This window comes from Archocentrus centrarchus, chromosome 24 (assembly GCF_007364275.1).
Source record: "Archocentrus centrarchus isolate MPI-CPG fArcCen1 chromosome 24, fArcCen1, whole genome shotgun sequence".
Taxonomy (NCBI): domain Eukaryota; kingdom Metazoa; phylum Chordata; class Actinopteri; order Cichliformes; family Cichlidae; genus Archocentrus; species Archocentrus centrarchus.
Window position 1 is genome coordinate 22,284,647 of NC_044369.1, and position 16,534 is coordinate 22,301,180.

At 42.3% G+C, this 16,534-nt stretch overlaps 1 protein-coding gene across 2 annotated transcripts in view; it reads right to left on the bottom strand.

Annotated features, from left to right (window-relative positions):
• Positions 1 to 10,516, bottom strand: part of plcb1l (phospholipase C beta 1-like) — a 122,053-nt gene extending 111,537 nt beyond the window's left edge. For both annotated transcript variants that reach the window (XR_004019187.1, XM_030721590.1), the window contains exons 1-2: positions 10,122 to 10,516; positions 5,756 to 5,833 (exon numbers count right to left, since the gene is read on the bottom strand). Coding sequence is in view for 1 of the 2 variants with exons in the window: in XM_030721590.1 (XP_030577450.1) it covers positions 5,756 to 5,833; positions 10,122 to 10,220 (177 nt within the window). In the remaining variant the exon portion in view is untranslated. The remainder of the gene's footprint in view (positions 1 to 5,755; positions 5,834 to 10,121) is intronic.
• Positions 10,517 to 16,534: the final 6,018 nt, after the last annotated feature.

Below are 16,534 nucleotides of genomic sequence, written 5' to 3' on the forward strand. Positions count from 1 at the left end.
CACATTCCAGCTGACAACTGTGTGAGTCTGGTTTTGGCCCGAGTTGAACTGCTTTTCACCTTTGAACATCATTCAATGCCATATGCTGAGTGCTTGTCCAGTGAATGTCCTGAAATTGGCACACTGCTGAAACATAAACCTCCCGAGAGAAAGTGTTTAACCTTTTTTTTTTTTTTTTTATAACCACAGCCTGCTCAGGAGAGCACACGAGAATGTGAGCGTGTGCGCACACAGACACACCGAGCCATGTATCCATGACTTTAGAGGACATTGTATCGACTTGCATCCATTTACTGGAGGTTTACTTTAACCTTAAAGATAACTATTACCTTAACCTAAGACTAACCATCTAACCTTAAAACACGTTTTAACCATAAAACTCTATGAGGACGATTTTCATTTCAAGGATTCCATAATCTGACTCTGTAAACATTTTTAGGTCCTCACAATGTGAGTAACGCCTGGACCACATACACACACACACACGTGCGCGCACGCACGGAAATAATTATATCAGTTTCAAAGCAGCAACATTCTTCAGAATATGAGCGGGGGCCGAAAGGGACTGTGACATTTCTAAGGTGTGTGCTGTCGCATGGCAACTAAAGCAAAGGCCTGTTAATTTGAATGAGTCAGTCCAGCTCTACGTGCTGCAGGGCTCCTCCCCTTAAAACAAGCCAAACCAACAAGAGTAAAAATTATTTCCAATGTGCTAAAAAAAAGCACCTATTCATGTGTGTGTGTGTGTGTGTGTGTGTGTGTGTGTGTGTGTGCACATGCTTATAAAGGTAAGGGTGTGTTTCCCCCTTGCGCCTGAGGAAATACCTTTTCCAAGAAAGAAAAGCTTCATTCCTAAGTGTGGCATAGTTTTCACCGAATAAAGCACATTTTCTAAATTAAGCACTAGAGGAATGACGCCAACTTTTGAACAGTAACTGAGCTTTTCTGGTGAACAGTGACTCAATGAAGTCGCTCCAATATTTATGATACTGCTGTTAATATATGTCTAATGTAGGATGGGGCTATGGTGACATAAGGTAACTGAAAGTTATTAATTTACATCGGGATGATGGGTTTCATTTTACAACCAATGTTATTCATACTTATGCTATCATGCATGCCATCCCTATCACTGAGAATATGATGTCATCTTTGTCACCATTATTGTTACTGAAATCTCTCGTTCCATCTGTGATTTTTATGTTTGCGCGTGTGCTCGAAACAGGGGCTCTTTGGAGGTGAACGAGACTGCATAGAGAAACGTAAAAATCCAGCCAAATGGACTCTCAAGCAAACACATACAAACATGGGAAAGTTATGACTGCTGTAGTTTACATAGCAGCGCCCTGTTTAAAAATATAGCAGCGTGCAGAAATGGAGATGCAGCTCACATCACACTGGATACAGTGTGCACCTGTTTCTATCCCCAGAGGGGGAAGAAACTACAACAGGCTTTATTAACTATCCTCAACAAGAGAAGCATTGTTCAAACTCTTATTTTGGCAAGTGTCCACTACATGAGGAAGTGAAGCCAAGAAAAAAAAAAATCACATTCAGCTTATCATTGGATACAAGATATATTAGCTCATATCCTGAGCTGCCGCCACCTCCGTTTCCCCGACAGACCATATCAAGAACCAGTAAGAGTTTCTTCTAACATTTCTTCCACAGAAGTTGAAGCTGAGTGTACACTGTCAGCACAAGTTACTATGACTACAACAAAGGCGTAAAGATGAAACCAGCAGAATCCTGGAGCCTTGAGTCATCAACTCAAAGGTTAGCCAGAAAGAGGAGGCAAAGAACATCACACCTAAACACATCTGACCCTGACATCAAAACTAAACTTTGCCTTCTTGACCTTAAAACGCGGCTGAATTCCACTTTTGGATCCAACTCTGACAAAAGAAATGATCACTCTGTGGAAAAGACAAACTCTGGGATTAACGGCACAGTCAGAAGTAAATATCAAGTCTCTAGTGTGTCTAAAGTAAGCTTTTTTAGTGCCTAAAGAAGCAAATTTGAAAGAGCAGCAAAGGTTAAGCTGTCACTATCAAAGACACCTTTACCTTCCTGCATGCTAATGGTTGCTTCCTTTATGCTTAATCATTTTGTTCAGGTAGGGGGATGTACTGGGAATCAAAATGCTGACATTTCAAGTGCAAAGTATGAGTGTTAAACATATGAAGATGATAAGGAAAAGGGTTCAAGTCAAGTGGCAAAAACAGGAAACATAGAAGTATGCAGAATGTTCTGTATATTTGCCTGCATTTAGTTTTCAGTGTCTCTAAGGCCACCGTGTCTACGATCTTCACCTGTAAAAGAATATAAGACTGGGACATCAAGTCTGCAGTCACGCAGTTGGCGACCCCCTGGAAGCTACAGGCTGCTCGGGAAAGATGCGTATTCTCGGAACGCGTGACAAGCAGCGGCTGGCTGTCACTGCGCTGCACCTAAAACCTGAGGTGATTGCTTTGGTTGCCGTGGAGACCATTTGCCTTCAAAATAAAAGTTGTGCCTTTTGAAATGTGTTGGTTAGAGCGGTGAAGCCTACCTTTTACTTTGAAGCCGAACAGTCTCCATTTCCAGTTTGTGTCGCACTTTTTCAGGTTTATCTACCAGTCGGGGAGAAGTAGTGAGTGTTTGCCGACAAGTCAGCATCTTCCATGCAAACTATGGGGAACCAAATCAATCTCACGGAGGTATTTGGTGCAGCACCCTCTTTGCAACTGATTGCACCTAGAGACAGCCAGCAACTGCTCACCAACTGGTCTGGGAATACACATATTTGGCACAATGGTGGGTGACCCCCCCCCCGGAGGTTGCCAGGGGGTTGTTGACCGATCTCAAGGCCTGTGTGACTGAGGTCTAAGATAATTAAAGGGAGCCAAAGTTGATTCAAAATAGCTATAGGTCTATTTTAAAGAAAAAGTGTGACTCAAGTTAACCTCCTGTCCACTTACATTATAAATAAAATGTATTATTGATATATTAACTGAATATTCTAAATTTTATCTCCTATAGCATTAGGTCAGTCTTGGCTAAAGGTCTTAAGTAAATATTGTAACAGAAGAAAGCAGCAGTTAACTGTAACTGGCACTGGCAATGTGTGTTGAAAGACAGTAGGCACACTGAGTACAGTTCTGTTGTGCTTCTGAAGAATCTGAGGAATGCTTTTACTCTGCAGGCCATCAGACAGAGTCTCTCACAAACACACACACACACACATAACAAGCAGGCAGAGCATCGTAGCTCGTTTAAATTGGTCTGTTCAACAGATGTGCAATACGACTGTGAATAAATGTTAGCAACACCACCAAGGTATCTTTATAAACACGAGCAGGCGCACTTCTGCCTTCACAGGGGCACACAGGAATACCACGGGTGCCTTTCTTTATGCCCTAATAGAGTTTTGTCTGGGCTGCACTTGGTATCAATATGAGTTATTATGCATGTGGCAGGACTGTTCTCAATGCTGGGAGACAGAGCAGACACCCACACACATAAACACACACACACACACACACACACACACACGCACACACACACACACACACACACACACACACACACACACACACACACACACACACACACACACACACACACACACCTCATCAGTCAAAATCCTTGCCTTACAACAGAGGCACAGGAAACAATGATGAACTGATGTCAACGAGCTTCTCTCAGTTCTTTTAGTGGAGAATCTTGCTCAGTGCTTGTTATCTCTGACCACAGATTCCCACTTTTAACATGCGTGCACGTGCGCACACACACACACAAATGCAACAGACATCAAAAGTGGTCCTCTTTCCTTTCTGGCCCCCTGTTCCTCATTGATCGTTTAGTAAAACTGCAGTAGAACTGTAGAACATGATCTCTTTTTCCACTTATTTTGGATTCATTTACAGTAGGCTGGCATAGTGGCATCCTTTCTCTGTTGCATAACAGCAGAAAAGGTACAATCATGAATGACGTGTGCATGTGCGTGTTTGTGTTCAGAGGTATGTGTACAGAGGGGAAATCTCGTGCTTGTGGTCAAGTCCTCCAAGTCCCCGTGCACAGCAGCTGTATGTTCAAACAAACAGACCAGACTGTTAAAGCCTCAGCAGATTCTGCACATGCTCTCAAGGTTAAACTGAGAGGAAGTGCTTGATAAGATCGCTGAACGTGATAGCGTTGACTATCTCAAATTTCCCTACTTTGTTCCTGGTTATTATGAAATGTTTTGCCATTACTAGCATGTAAGTAAAACACAATCCACTCCACAATATTCTCACAGGTGTCAGGTGCAGCGGTGCAGGTGCACCAGTTTAGATTTCTGTCTCCTTTTTAGGAAAGTTCTTTTAATAGTTCAAGTCAGAAGAGGGATGAAGAACCTCAATTCCTTTTTCATTGGAAGCTAACTGGAAGACACTTGTACTCTCAAAAATCAAACTGAAACGTGTCAGGAAGAGCAACAACAAACAAGATAAATCATGACGATGTTGGAAAAAGACAATCTAAGATTATGAGCCTAATCCTGCTCTGCTCCAGACCTGTCAGCTAAGGAGATGATTTCTGAGTGCGTAAATGCCTCCTGGAGAGCGTGTGATCTCTCGCTAATAATCCTAGGTGTACCGTGATAATTACAAAAGGAATGCCAAATGTGGCTGCCACTAATTCTAGTGGTGCTGCTATGGTAATAAGTACTGGATTGTGTAATGGCAGTAGTAAATGAAAAGGTCAATATTTTCAAACGACTGTCTTTTTAACTACCTTTGAAGTGGTAATATAGCAGGTTTTCAAGCCTGAAGCACTGTCAGTACTCAATACAACATAATTCAAAATATGTAGAGATCCCTTCTCTGAATGCTGACGAGCACCATGAGAAGAGATTATACCTTATGCAGTTTGTAAAATGCAATATCCATTTTAGATTGTTTCCTCAGACGCACACTCAGTCAATTCTCTCTTTTTGTGAATTGTGCTCAGATTCATGCCAACCAAAGTGCGACAGTAGAGACGTAGGCAGTTTAGACTTTTGCCAGTCATCTAGATTTTACAACATGAACGACACCAGAGATTCTTATACTTAGACTGGGTTTTTCCATCCTTCTCTGCTCACTAACAGTTAGTGTCCACAGAGGTGTCGAGCCACTTTCCAGCATTGCAAGGTTGATAGGTCACAGTGTCGTGTTCTGTTTGCTCTCTGAAACTGCCACTGGGGCTCATTTGCTAACTTTCTATCAGCGAAATGTTTTTGAAAGCATACGAGGCAAGAAGGTGAATCTGTCTTTATTTTAGATCCTCAACAGTTTCCCCTCCCCCCGGGGGGGGGGGGGGGGGGGGGGGGGGGTTCCAGAGGTGTCGAGCCAATGCTGGATGCTGCTGATCTGCATAAACTTGCCTAAACTTCAAATTTATGCAAATGAGCAGCGGGCAACTAAACACCTGATCTCTCGTAATGCACTGCACTGACACCTGCGTAGATGATGAGTGAAAAGTGTGGAAAAGTTGGACCCTGTGGGCATCATAATAGCTTTCAGCTTGACAGCGCCGCTGCGCTTAAAACTGAGGAGTCAGACAAAAAAGGCTCTGTGAAAATATTCTGGGAAAAGAGTAAGTTATATCTGCCTGTCATAAACAGTCAGATATGTACAGACAGGCCAGGTAGGCCTTGTATCGTATACCTCAAAGCACTGTGCAGATTTAACATTTCATCTTCAAATGAAATTCAGAAACCAAACCATTTGGTCTCCCTGCTGTGGTGCCTCACCTTGCTCTGGTCAGTCCAATACAGGAAGTAACCTTTGGGGTCAACTGTCAGAGTCACCGGGGTCACAGTGGTAGAATCCTGCCGTAAAGAAAAAAAGACAGCTGGAGTCAGTGTCTGCTTACATCTGCACATCACTGTCTGAGTTCTAACAAAGGTTATGTTGAATGACTGCCTGAGTAAACTGATAAATTCATTTTCATGATCAAAGCATAGTTTGTTTTATCCACTTACATACCAGAATCTGAAATGACATCAGAAGTGCTGTTTATGTTGTAAACACGCACCCAAGCCATTCCTTTTAGGGTACTTTCCACACCATGACCTGGCATCACCACAAATGACCGAGTAGCCTGGGGTGTGTGAGTGTGTGTGTGTGTGTGTGTGTGTGTGTGTGTGTGTGTGTGTGTATGTGTGTATTTGCAATGACTGCAATCATGAACTGCAAGTTGATTTGGAGTTGATGTTTCCATTTTCCCCTCTTGTAATGGACAAATGCTTTCCCACAGTTGCGTACAGACTGCTCCAAGTCTCTCTCTCTCTGACACACACACACACACACACACACACACACAAACACACACAGTTTGACCCTGAGGCATACATGGCAACACCAGATATTATTGGATGCTTCTATAAAAAGAAAGAAAGAGCCTTTGCCTTTTTCCTGTGTCCACAGTGGCTGTGGATCAGCTGAACAGTAGCATATTGTCCTCTTCAATCAGCCATGGCTGCAAGATCAGAGCGATGAGGACCGCATTTGCTGCACAGAGCAAGAAAATCTTCAAAGTGTCTTCATGAGGCTCCTAATGATGTCCCTATCAGAGCATTTGGAGACAGAGCTAATGGGCTGCATCTGCTACACACTCGTCTTATTTGGGTGCGACCTTACGCGACTTGCAGTGGAGGATACTGGGAGAGGGCTGGACAGCAAAGGAGCCTGTGCTATAATGTATTTAGCCAATATGAGTCATTTCATACTGTCTAAATGTGACAATCATGGTTTATCCAATATAGGCCAACACTGAAAATACAGGAGGAACAGAAGGAAAAAGGGAAAGAAGAGAAGTGAGCAGAAAGTAAATGAGTGGCTCATTCACTTTTGGAAATGGCTAGGCATCAGAGGCATTCGCTACAGTGACATTTGCTATGGCAACCCACCATTCCCATGAAATCTATTAGAGACTCAAGAGGAATCGTTTTGGTTCTGTTCACATGATTGCACAATCTTTGCAAGCTTGATTGAATGACAAAAGATGCGCCTCATACCACTGAATGCATGCAGCATGCACACACTGTTTATAGCCTAAGGGGAAGGGGAAAAGCCTCATGTCTGCGGTTCTTAGATAGAGCATCTCAGACCAAATCTGGCTTATATCTCTTGATCTTTGCTCAGCTTACAATCCACAGTCCAATTTCTCCAATTTACTTTTCACAGATAAATATCTCTCTCTCCTTAGAAAAATTCAAAAAGTGATAGCGAGCTACATCAAAGGATTTTTAGCAAGCCATTTATATTTCCAGTAAACCAAGTCAAGAAGTCATTCGGCGGATAAGATGCGGCAATTGATGGATTGTCTGTCATGTCTGAGAATGATGTGAGAGCAGTCATTTTCACCAGCTTCTTTCTTAATGTCCTAACTCTCCATGGCCACCACTGCAAACACATTAAGCCATTATGGACTCTTAGCAAAGATTTCCTCATGGGTTTTCACATTAAGGCAGAGACAAAAAGTACTTAAAGCTTTGTGGATTTAACTTCAGAGTGACTACCGCCAGAATAGCACTCGCCCATGTTGTTTATTGTCATTGAACTATTTAAAGGATTTGTCATTAATGGGACAACATTAGGCAGCAGAGTGGCCTGCTTTTTGCTGAAGTAAGATGAGATTAGTGACTGTCTTGCAAAGGTACAAACACCCTGAGGGAACCGATCCCAGGCAGGAGCCACGGCCATTATTTTTAGTGAAGAGTCTGTACCGTTAGCTGCCGCCTGAGGGGGGTGTGTTAGAGTGGAGTTTTGAGCTCAGCGTATTTCTGTTACGTATGCTAATGACAAATTCTACTACTTTAAAGGGATTTTCTGCTCCCCCGTGGAGCCTGATAATATCTCATTCAATGCACGCCAGACCAAAGGGGCTGATAGAACTATGAGCTCATAAAAATCTCTGTTTACACAGACCCAGCATCGCCTTTCACAAATTTTACACTGTGCCCAGGTGTCAATGATCCTTAACATGAAGGATGTATGTGCTGGAGAATCTGAATGCCTATCCTCCACCGTGTGCCAACAGAAAGCAGTCATTAATGCTAAATGTGCCATCTGAACTGCCGAATGATAACACGCCGAGGCAATATTTTACCCAAATACACGATTCATGACTTCACGAGTGACAGAAGCAGCCAGCTGTCAAGAAGTGGCAGCAACAAAAATACAAGGCGTCTGCGTAGGTCTGCAGGAGGGAAGCTGCAGAGGTCTGAGGCCTGTGAGGCTTTTGAGAGGTTTTCTGATTGCTTTTCTGCTCTTTTACAACCACCTGCAAGCATCGTGTGCTGGAATCTGCAGTCTCCGCTGCTCAAAACTCCCGGCTGATGGTTATGCAGTACAGTGTGCCATCCTTTAACAGTAAACAAAGCTTCACACTTTTTTTTTTTGCCCCTAGTGAATTTCAGCAGTTAGAAACATATCTGTAGCTTCAGCTGAGAAAAAAAAAACCCAACAACATCACTGGAGTAAAGCCATAAATTAAAGATCATACATATAATTTTTCATTTACTGCATGTACAATTTCTTGTTGAAAGAAGTTCCAGTGTAGTCCAACATCCAAAGCAATGAAAAAGATGAAAATTATTTAATTCAGTCCTTTTCCAGTGAAACTCTTTTAGCTTTGCTCTCTCAGGCTGGCTGTATCCTCTGTGATTCTTTCCATGAAATGATACAGAGAGGAAAGAGGAAGGAAAGAGTGCTTGGGAAATAAACCAGAGAAAGTATCTGTGAGCGTGTCTGTGTTCAAGGGTGTGTGTTTTTGCAAGGAAAGGCCTGGTGAACATTTGGTTCTGGAGATAGGCCTGAATGTACATACTACAAGTACACAGCATGGCTGTGAGGGGGGAAACAGTCACATCTAATGAGCTGAAGGAATGGGTGCTCATTAGCAGTTACTAGTTAAGGAAACTTTCTTATTTAAGCTTAAGGTTGATGATTGACAGAGTGGTGGGCTTGCAAGTGTGCATAATTTCCTCTCTGCCATCTGTACTGGCCACATTCACACTTCCAAAACACTGTAAGACTGACGCCATCTGTGCTGCACTTGGCTCACCTGAGCTCAGTGATTCTGAACATGTACTTTAGAGGATGATCTCAGAAAGAGTATATCTTAGAATGGTTAATTAATAAATTCCTCACTGGCTACATGTCTGATTTGATTTGTCTTTCAAAAGTACAACACAATATTAGAATAGTTGAGCCACTGTGAAGAAAAAAAAACAGTTACAGGTGGGCAAACCCCCTCAGCGTTTTCACTGAGGGGGATAAAAGTAACAGATTTCCCAGAATAAGTAATCACGACTGTGACAAAATTAAACCAGAGGGACATGCTCATTCAAATGGCATGGGCTGTGAAAACACATATCACTGAAAAGCACTTTCAGAACATAAACGCTGCTAAGATTAAGATATATGCAAATGACCATTAGGTACAATAAGCTCATGCCATTTTAAACTCAATTCAGAGAGTATCAGATGTGAACTTTCCACAGGATTATTACACAGAGCGTTGATTTATTGTCCCGGGAAAGCGATGTGCCAAGGTGTGTGTTAAAAGGCTACTATTATATATTTTCCTCAACAGCACAGTTAAATCAATTAAATCAAGGTCAGCTAGACCGACATACTAAATAAAGATGCTACCAAAAAAATTTTTTTATTTTTTATTTTTTTTAATGAGCAACTCTTGTCTAGCCGTTGTAGTTAGATTTGCATGTTGGGTGGGGGGCAGATTAGTTAGTATGTTTGATTTTATGAGGGGTGCACACATTCTCTCACACAAGCAGTTCCAGACGCGTGCACTCACCGGCGCGCACAAATACAAATACTGCAAATTGGCTCATATAAACAAAGCACAGTAGTCAGTAGACACAGTAGCTGCCGCATTTCTTGCAGCCACTAACCAAGAAGTCAAAATCAGCTTCTAGTCCGTGCGGATTCCACTTACAATTAAATCTATCGGCTACTGTTGCATGGGTAGCCTATAGACTGTGTAATACATAGGCTATGTGCATGCAAATAGCGCGTACAGAAATGATCTGATAGTGAAAACTGAGAAGAAGAAAAAAAGATTCACCACTGGCCTATCTGGCCACTACTTACATCATCCCATTTCATAAATTTGTTGCCCTTTCTTAGGCTCTCGGGCACGGACACTGGCTTGAGCTGCAGCGCATGAACTCCCGGCTGTGCCCCAGCCATTGGCTCATCTACTCTTCTCAATGCACAAGCTGGGGTGGAATGAGTCACTTCACTCTCCTCTACTCTTGTGTCTCTTCCTCTCCTTTGTAATCTGCTTAAAAGCAGGCTGATGGAAAGCCCACTACTGATGCCAGTATGTCATGCCCGCAATGACGGCGGCGGTGGCGCGTCTCGGCTTTGGAGAGCTGCGGAGGCGGACGCAGACGTAGCGGACCAGGGCCACTCACTCACTGACTGACTGACTGACTGAGCGACATGCAGCTGAAGACGAGAACAGATGAAGCGAGAGAAAGAGGAGGGGGGGCAGAGAGAGAGTGAGAGAGTGAGCGAGAGAGAGAGAGAGAGAGAGAGAGAGAGGTGGAGAAGGAGCGAGCATCTGAATGAGTTACACGTCTGATATCAAATTGTACAAGTCAATGCAGGGACAGGATCGATGCTTTAAGTGATCTAGCGCCTCCGTGCGTCCGTGGCAATACGATGGTCATTTACCGGTCCCAAGATAGAAACAAATTAGAAGCCAGCGGTGTGAAAAATGTTAATTAACAGTATACTCGCAGCAGGTGCATGCAACAGTGGCCCATGTGGAACAGTTAAATCACATATATTCAAGTGAGAGAGCAAAATGGAGTAACAGGAGGCCAGCGGGAACCAAAATCATCAACCCTTTTTCAAAATCACAGCAAAAATCAAAGGTAAACTTGATTCTTGTGCTCAAGTGTTCCCTTAATTATTTTGAACAATATGGTATCTCAGCGGTTTCTCAGTCTGCACTCTTCCTTCCTTCTTTCTGATGTTACTGTCAGCTGGGATTGACAATTAAGTGAAAAAGAAAGTTTTCACAGGTTTCTATGGAGTCTGTGAAAAACCAAGTTCACCCTATGATTCAGTTGTCATGATCGTGGGTTCTTGACCCAACATTTTGTGCTTTGCACTTTTGGACTGATATTTATTTTGTATTTTGGCATCCGGGTTACTAGCTAGTTTTGTTGTTTGTGTCAGTCTTCAGTTTTCTCGTTTCTCATTATAGTGCCAATGCTTTTGTGTTGAGTTCTTTGTTCTTGATATCTTTGTTGTTTGGGTTTCTGCCTGTGTTTGGCACTGAGATTATCAGGCCTCCTTTAGTTATCAGGGTTCTGTTCTTGGCTATTGTTTACTTTCTTTTTATTCCTTTTTTTTCAGTTCTCAAGCTTCCCTTGTGTTCCCTGTGCCTTGTCAAGTTTTCATCTCTGTTGGTGATTCTGTGTTTTGTTACTTCCTGTTTTATTTTGCTAGTCTTGCATCTTGTGTGTGTTATAGTCAGTTTTGCTTCCCCTTATTTCATTAGATTCTGTTCACCTGTGTCTTGTTTTCCCCAGCTCCGTCCTCTCTCTCTGATTACCTCATGTGTATATTTAAGCCATCAGTTTTCCTCAATTCTTTGTTGTGTCATTCCTCACGTTTGTGTGTCTCTCAGCTCCGTGTTTCCAGTTTTGTGCCCGCCCTGCTCTGCATATGTTTTAGTTTATTTTCTGTGTTTAACAACAATAAAGCTGAGTTTTAAGTTTATGGTCTGCCAGAGTCCTGAATGCGGGGACGCATCCCGCCTACCACACAGCCACATATTCAATTCAATTCAATTCAATTCAATTCAATTTTATTTATATAGCGCCAAATCACAACAAACTGTCGCCTCAAGGCGCTTTGTATTGTGGGTAAAGACCCTACAATAATACAGAGAAAACCCAACAGTCAAAACGACCCCCTATGAGCAGCACTTGGCGACAGTGGAAAGGAAAAACTCCCTTTTAACAGGAAGAAACCTCCAGCAGAACCAGGCTCAGGGAGGGGCAGTCATCTGCCGCGACCGGTTGGGCTGAGGGGAGAGAAAGACATGCTGTGGAAGAGAGCCAGAGATTAATATCAATTAATGATTAAATGCAGAGTGGAGTATAAACAAAGTAAATAAGGTGAATGAGAAACAGTGCATTATGTGAACCCCCCAGCAGACTAGGCCTATAGCAGCATAACTAAGGGATGGTTCAGGGTCACCTGATCCAGCCCTAACTATAAGCTTTATCATAAAGGAAAGTTTTAAGCCTAATCTTAAAAATAGAGAGGGTGTCTGTCTCCCGAATCCAAGCTGGAAGCTGGTTCCACAGAAGAGGCGCCTGAAAGCTGAAGGCTCTGCCTCCCATTCTACTCTTAAGTATCCTAGGAACCACAAGTAAGCCAGCAGTCTGAGCGAAGTGCTCTGTTGGGGTGATATGGTACTATGAGGTCTTTGAGATAAGATGGTGCCTGATTATTCAAGACCTTGTATGTGAGGAGAAGAATTTTAAATTCTATTCTAGATTTAACAGGGAGCCAATGAGGAGAAGCCAATATGGGAGAAATATGCTCTCTCTTTCTAGTCCCTGTCAGTACTCTAGCTGCAGCATTTTGGATCAGCTGAAGGCTTTTCAGGAAGCTTTTAGGACAGCCTGATAATAATGAATTACAATAATCCAGCCTAGAAGTAATAAATGCATGAATGAGCTTTTCAGCATCACTCTGAGAAAGGATGTTTCTAATTTTAGAAATATTGCGCAAATGCAAAAAAGCGGTCCTACATATTTGTTTAATATGTGCATTGAAGGACATATCCTGGTCAAAAATGACTCCAAGATTTCTCACAGTGTTACTGGAGGCCAAAGTAATGCCATCCAGAGTAAGTATCTGGTTAGACACCATGTTTCTAAGATTTGTGGGGCCGAGAACAAGAATTTCAGTTTTATCTGAATTTAGAAGCAGGAAATTAGAGGTCATCCAGGCCTTAATATCTTTAAGACATTCCTGCAGTTTAACTAGTTGATGTTTGTCATCTGGCTTCATTGATAGGTAAAGCTGAGTATCATCTGCATAACAATGAAAATTGATGCAGTGCTTTCTAATAATACTGCCTAAGGGAAGCATGTATAATGTAAATAAAATTGGTCCTAGCACAGAACCCTGTGGAACTCCATAATTAACCTTAGTGTGTGAAGAAGACTCCCCATTTACATGAACAAATTGGAGTCTATGAGATAAATATGATTGAAACCACTGCAGTGCAGTACCTTTAATACCTATAGCAAGCTCTAATCTCTGTAATAAAATGTTATGGTCAACAGTATCAAAAGCTGCACTGAGGTCCAACAGGACAAGAACAGAGATGAGTCCACTGTCAGAGGCTCTAAGAAGATCAGTTGTAACCTTCACTAATGCTGTTTCTGTACTGTGATGAATTCTGAAACCTGACTGAAACTCTTCAAATAAACCGTTCCTCTGCAGATGATCAGTTAGCTGTTTTACAACTACTCTTTCAAGAATCTTTGAGAGAAAAGGAAGGTTGGAGATTGGCCTATTATTAGCTAAGACAACTGGGTCAAGTGATGGCTTTTTAAGCAGAGGTTTAATTACAGCCACCTTGAAGGTCTGTGGTACATAGCCAACTAATAAAGACTGATTGATCATTTTTAAGATTGAAGCATCAATAATTGGAAAGACTTCTTTGAACAGTCTAGTAGGAATGGGATCTAACAAACATGTTGCTGGTTTGGAGGAAGTAACTATTGAAGTTAACTCTGAAAGATCAACTGGAGCAAAAGAGTCTAAACAAATACCAGCAGTGCTGAAAGCAGCCGAACATGAAGAATAATCTTTGAGATGGTTATAAATAATTTTTTCTCGAATGTCTAAAATTTTATTTGTAAAGAAATCCATGAAGTCACTACTAGTTAACGTGAAAGGAATACTCGGCTCTACAGAGCTCTGACTCTTTGTCAGCCTGGCTACAGTGCTGAAAAGAAACCTGGGATTGTTCTTATTTTCTTCAATTAATGATGAATAGTAAGATGTCCTAGCTTTACGGAGGGCTTTTTTATAGAGCAACAAACTCTTTTTCCAGGCTAAATGAGCATCTTCTAATTTAGTGAGACGCCATTCCCTCTCCAGCTTTCGGGTTATCTGCTTTAAGCTGTGCGTTTGTGAATTATACCACGGAGTCAGGCACTTCTGATTTGAAGCTTTCCTTTTCAGAGGAGCCACAGTATCCAAAGTTATACGCAGTGAGGATGTAAAACTATTGACGAGATAATCGACCTCACTGGGAGCAGAGTTTAGGTAGCTGCTCTGCACTGTGTTGGCACATGGCACTGAAGAGCATAACAATGAAGGAATTAGATCCTTAAACTTAGTTACAGCACTTTCAGAAAGACTTCTACTGTAATAAAACTTATTCCCCACTGCTGTGTAATCCATTAAAGTAAATGTAAATGTTACTAAGAAATGATCAGACAGGAGGGGGCTTTCAGGGAATACTGTTAGGTCTTCAGTTTCTATGCCATATGTTAGGACAAGATCCAGAGTATGATTAAAGTGGTGGGTGGGCTCCTTTACATTTTGAGAGAAGCCAATTGAATCTAACAATAGATTAAATGCAGTGTTGAGGCTGTCATTCTCAGCATCTACATGGATGTTAAAATCACCCACTATAATTATTTTATCTGAACTGAGCACTAAATCAGATAAAAAGTCTGAGAAATCAGACAGAAACTCTGAGTAGGGACCAGGTGGACGATAGATAATAATAAATAAAACAGGTTTTTGATTTTCCCAATTAGGATGGACAAGACTAAGAGTCAGGCTTTCAAAAGAATGAAAACTTTGTCTGGGTCTTTGATTAATTAATAAGCTGGAATTGAAGATTGCAGCTAATCCTCCTCCTCGACCTGTGCTTCGAGCATTCTGACAGTTACTGTGACTCGGAGGTGTTGATTCATTTAAACTAACATATTCATCCTGCTGTAACCAGGTTTCTGTAAGGCAGAATAAATCAATATGTTGATCAATTATTAAATCATTTACTAATAGGGACTTGGAAGAGAGAGACCTAATGTTTAACAATCCACATTTAATTGTTTTATTTTTTGGTGCAGTTGATGAAGCTGTATTATTTATTGTTTTTGAATTTTTATGCTTAAATAGCTTTTTGCTGATTTTAGCTTTGGTGTTTGGTGGTCTGGGAGCAGGCACCGACTCCATGGGGATGGGGTTTTGGGGGGATAGCAGGAGGAGAGAAGCTGCAGAGAGGCGTGTAAGACTGCAACTCTGCTTCCTGGTCTCAACCCTGGGTAGTCAGTTTTTAGGAGGGTTAATAAATTTGGCCAGATTTCTATGTCATATGTCATCAGTAGCTTCTAGAAGCACGTTTAGCTGCAATAACTGGAACTAACCATTTTCTGTATGACTTAATCAGTCGCTCACGTCATTATGGAGGAATTTTGGCCCACTCTGCTTCACAATGTCATTTCAGTTCATTGAGGTTTTTCTGCTGATATGCTGTTTTTGCCAAACATGCTGATGTGCATTATTTGGTCTTGTCTGTACAAAGGACATTGCTCCAGAAGTCTTGTGGTTTGGTCAGGTGTAACTTTGCAAACCTAAGCCGTGCTGCCGTGTCTGTACCTGTTGGGGGTTTTACAATTTCTCTGAGCATTGTGTGGTCATTGTGTTAACACACAACTGAATGCTCAAGACCAACAAATTGCCAAAGCTTCTTTTTTTATACAGGTGCTCACACTTCCTGATGATCAATTAATCAAATGAATTTGATTAGCAGCACATGGCTGCACTTACAGTCCTATGGAAGCAGTAGTGGTGTACTCACTTTTTCAGGTGGTAGCACAGGCAACTAAATGCCTGCAGAGCACTGTTGCTTGCCACACCTCTGACAGTGCCAATAGGAGTAGCTGCAGGTCATCAGCTGGGAGCCACCCTTCATTGATGTTTCTCTCCATTAATCCAGAACATCTCACGGTGGTGGAGCAATGGCAGGGACATCTCCCTGCCGCCCCCTACAGCTGACCCTAAGACCCTTGCTTTCCCTACACCTAGTCTTTCCTTCTTAGCCAAAGCCAGAAGTTTCCTTGTTCTGCTTCATTGGCCAGATCTTTCAAAGCCTTTCTGAGTTTGAGGCCAATGACACCCACACTCTTTAGGAAGCGCTGGGTGGATGCTCCCACAAATCCCTGCAGTCAACTTCAACCAGGTAGCAGACAGCTGACCACCCTTTTTCTCTGTACTCGGCTATAAGGTCACGATACCAGTCTTTTTTCCTCTCAAAGGCTGCCTCCATTCCTCCTTCCCATGGAACAGTAAGCTCTGCCATGATCACTGCCCGGGCCATGGCAGACCAGAGAATCACGTCCGGTCATAGGTTGGTAGTGGTGATTTAAGTTGGGATTTACGTCGAGATCCACTCTCAGGTTCCACTCACAGCTTCCTGTCGGGGCTGATTTCTTTGGTTGCGTGATGTT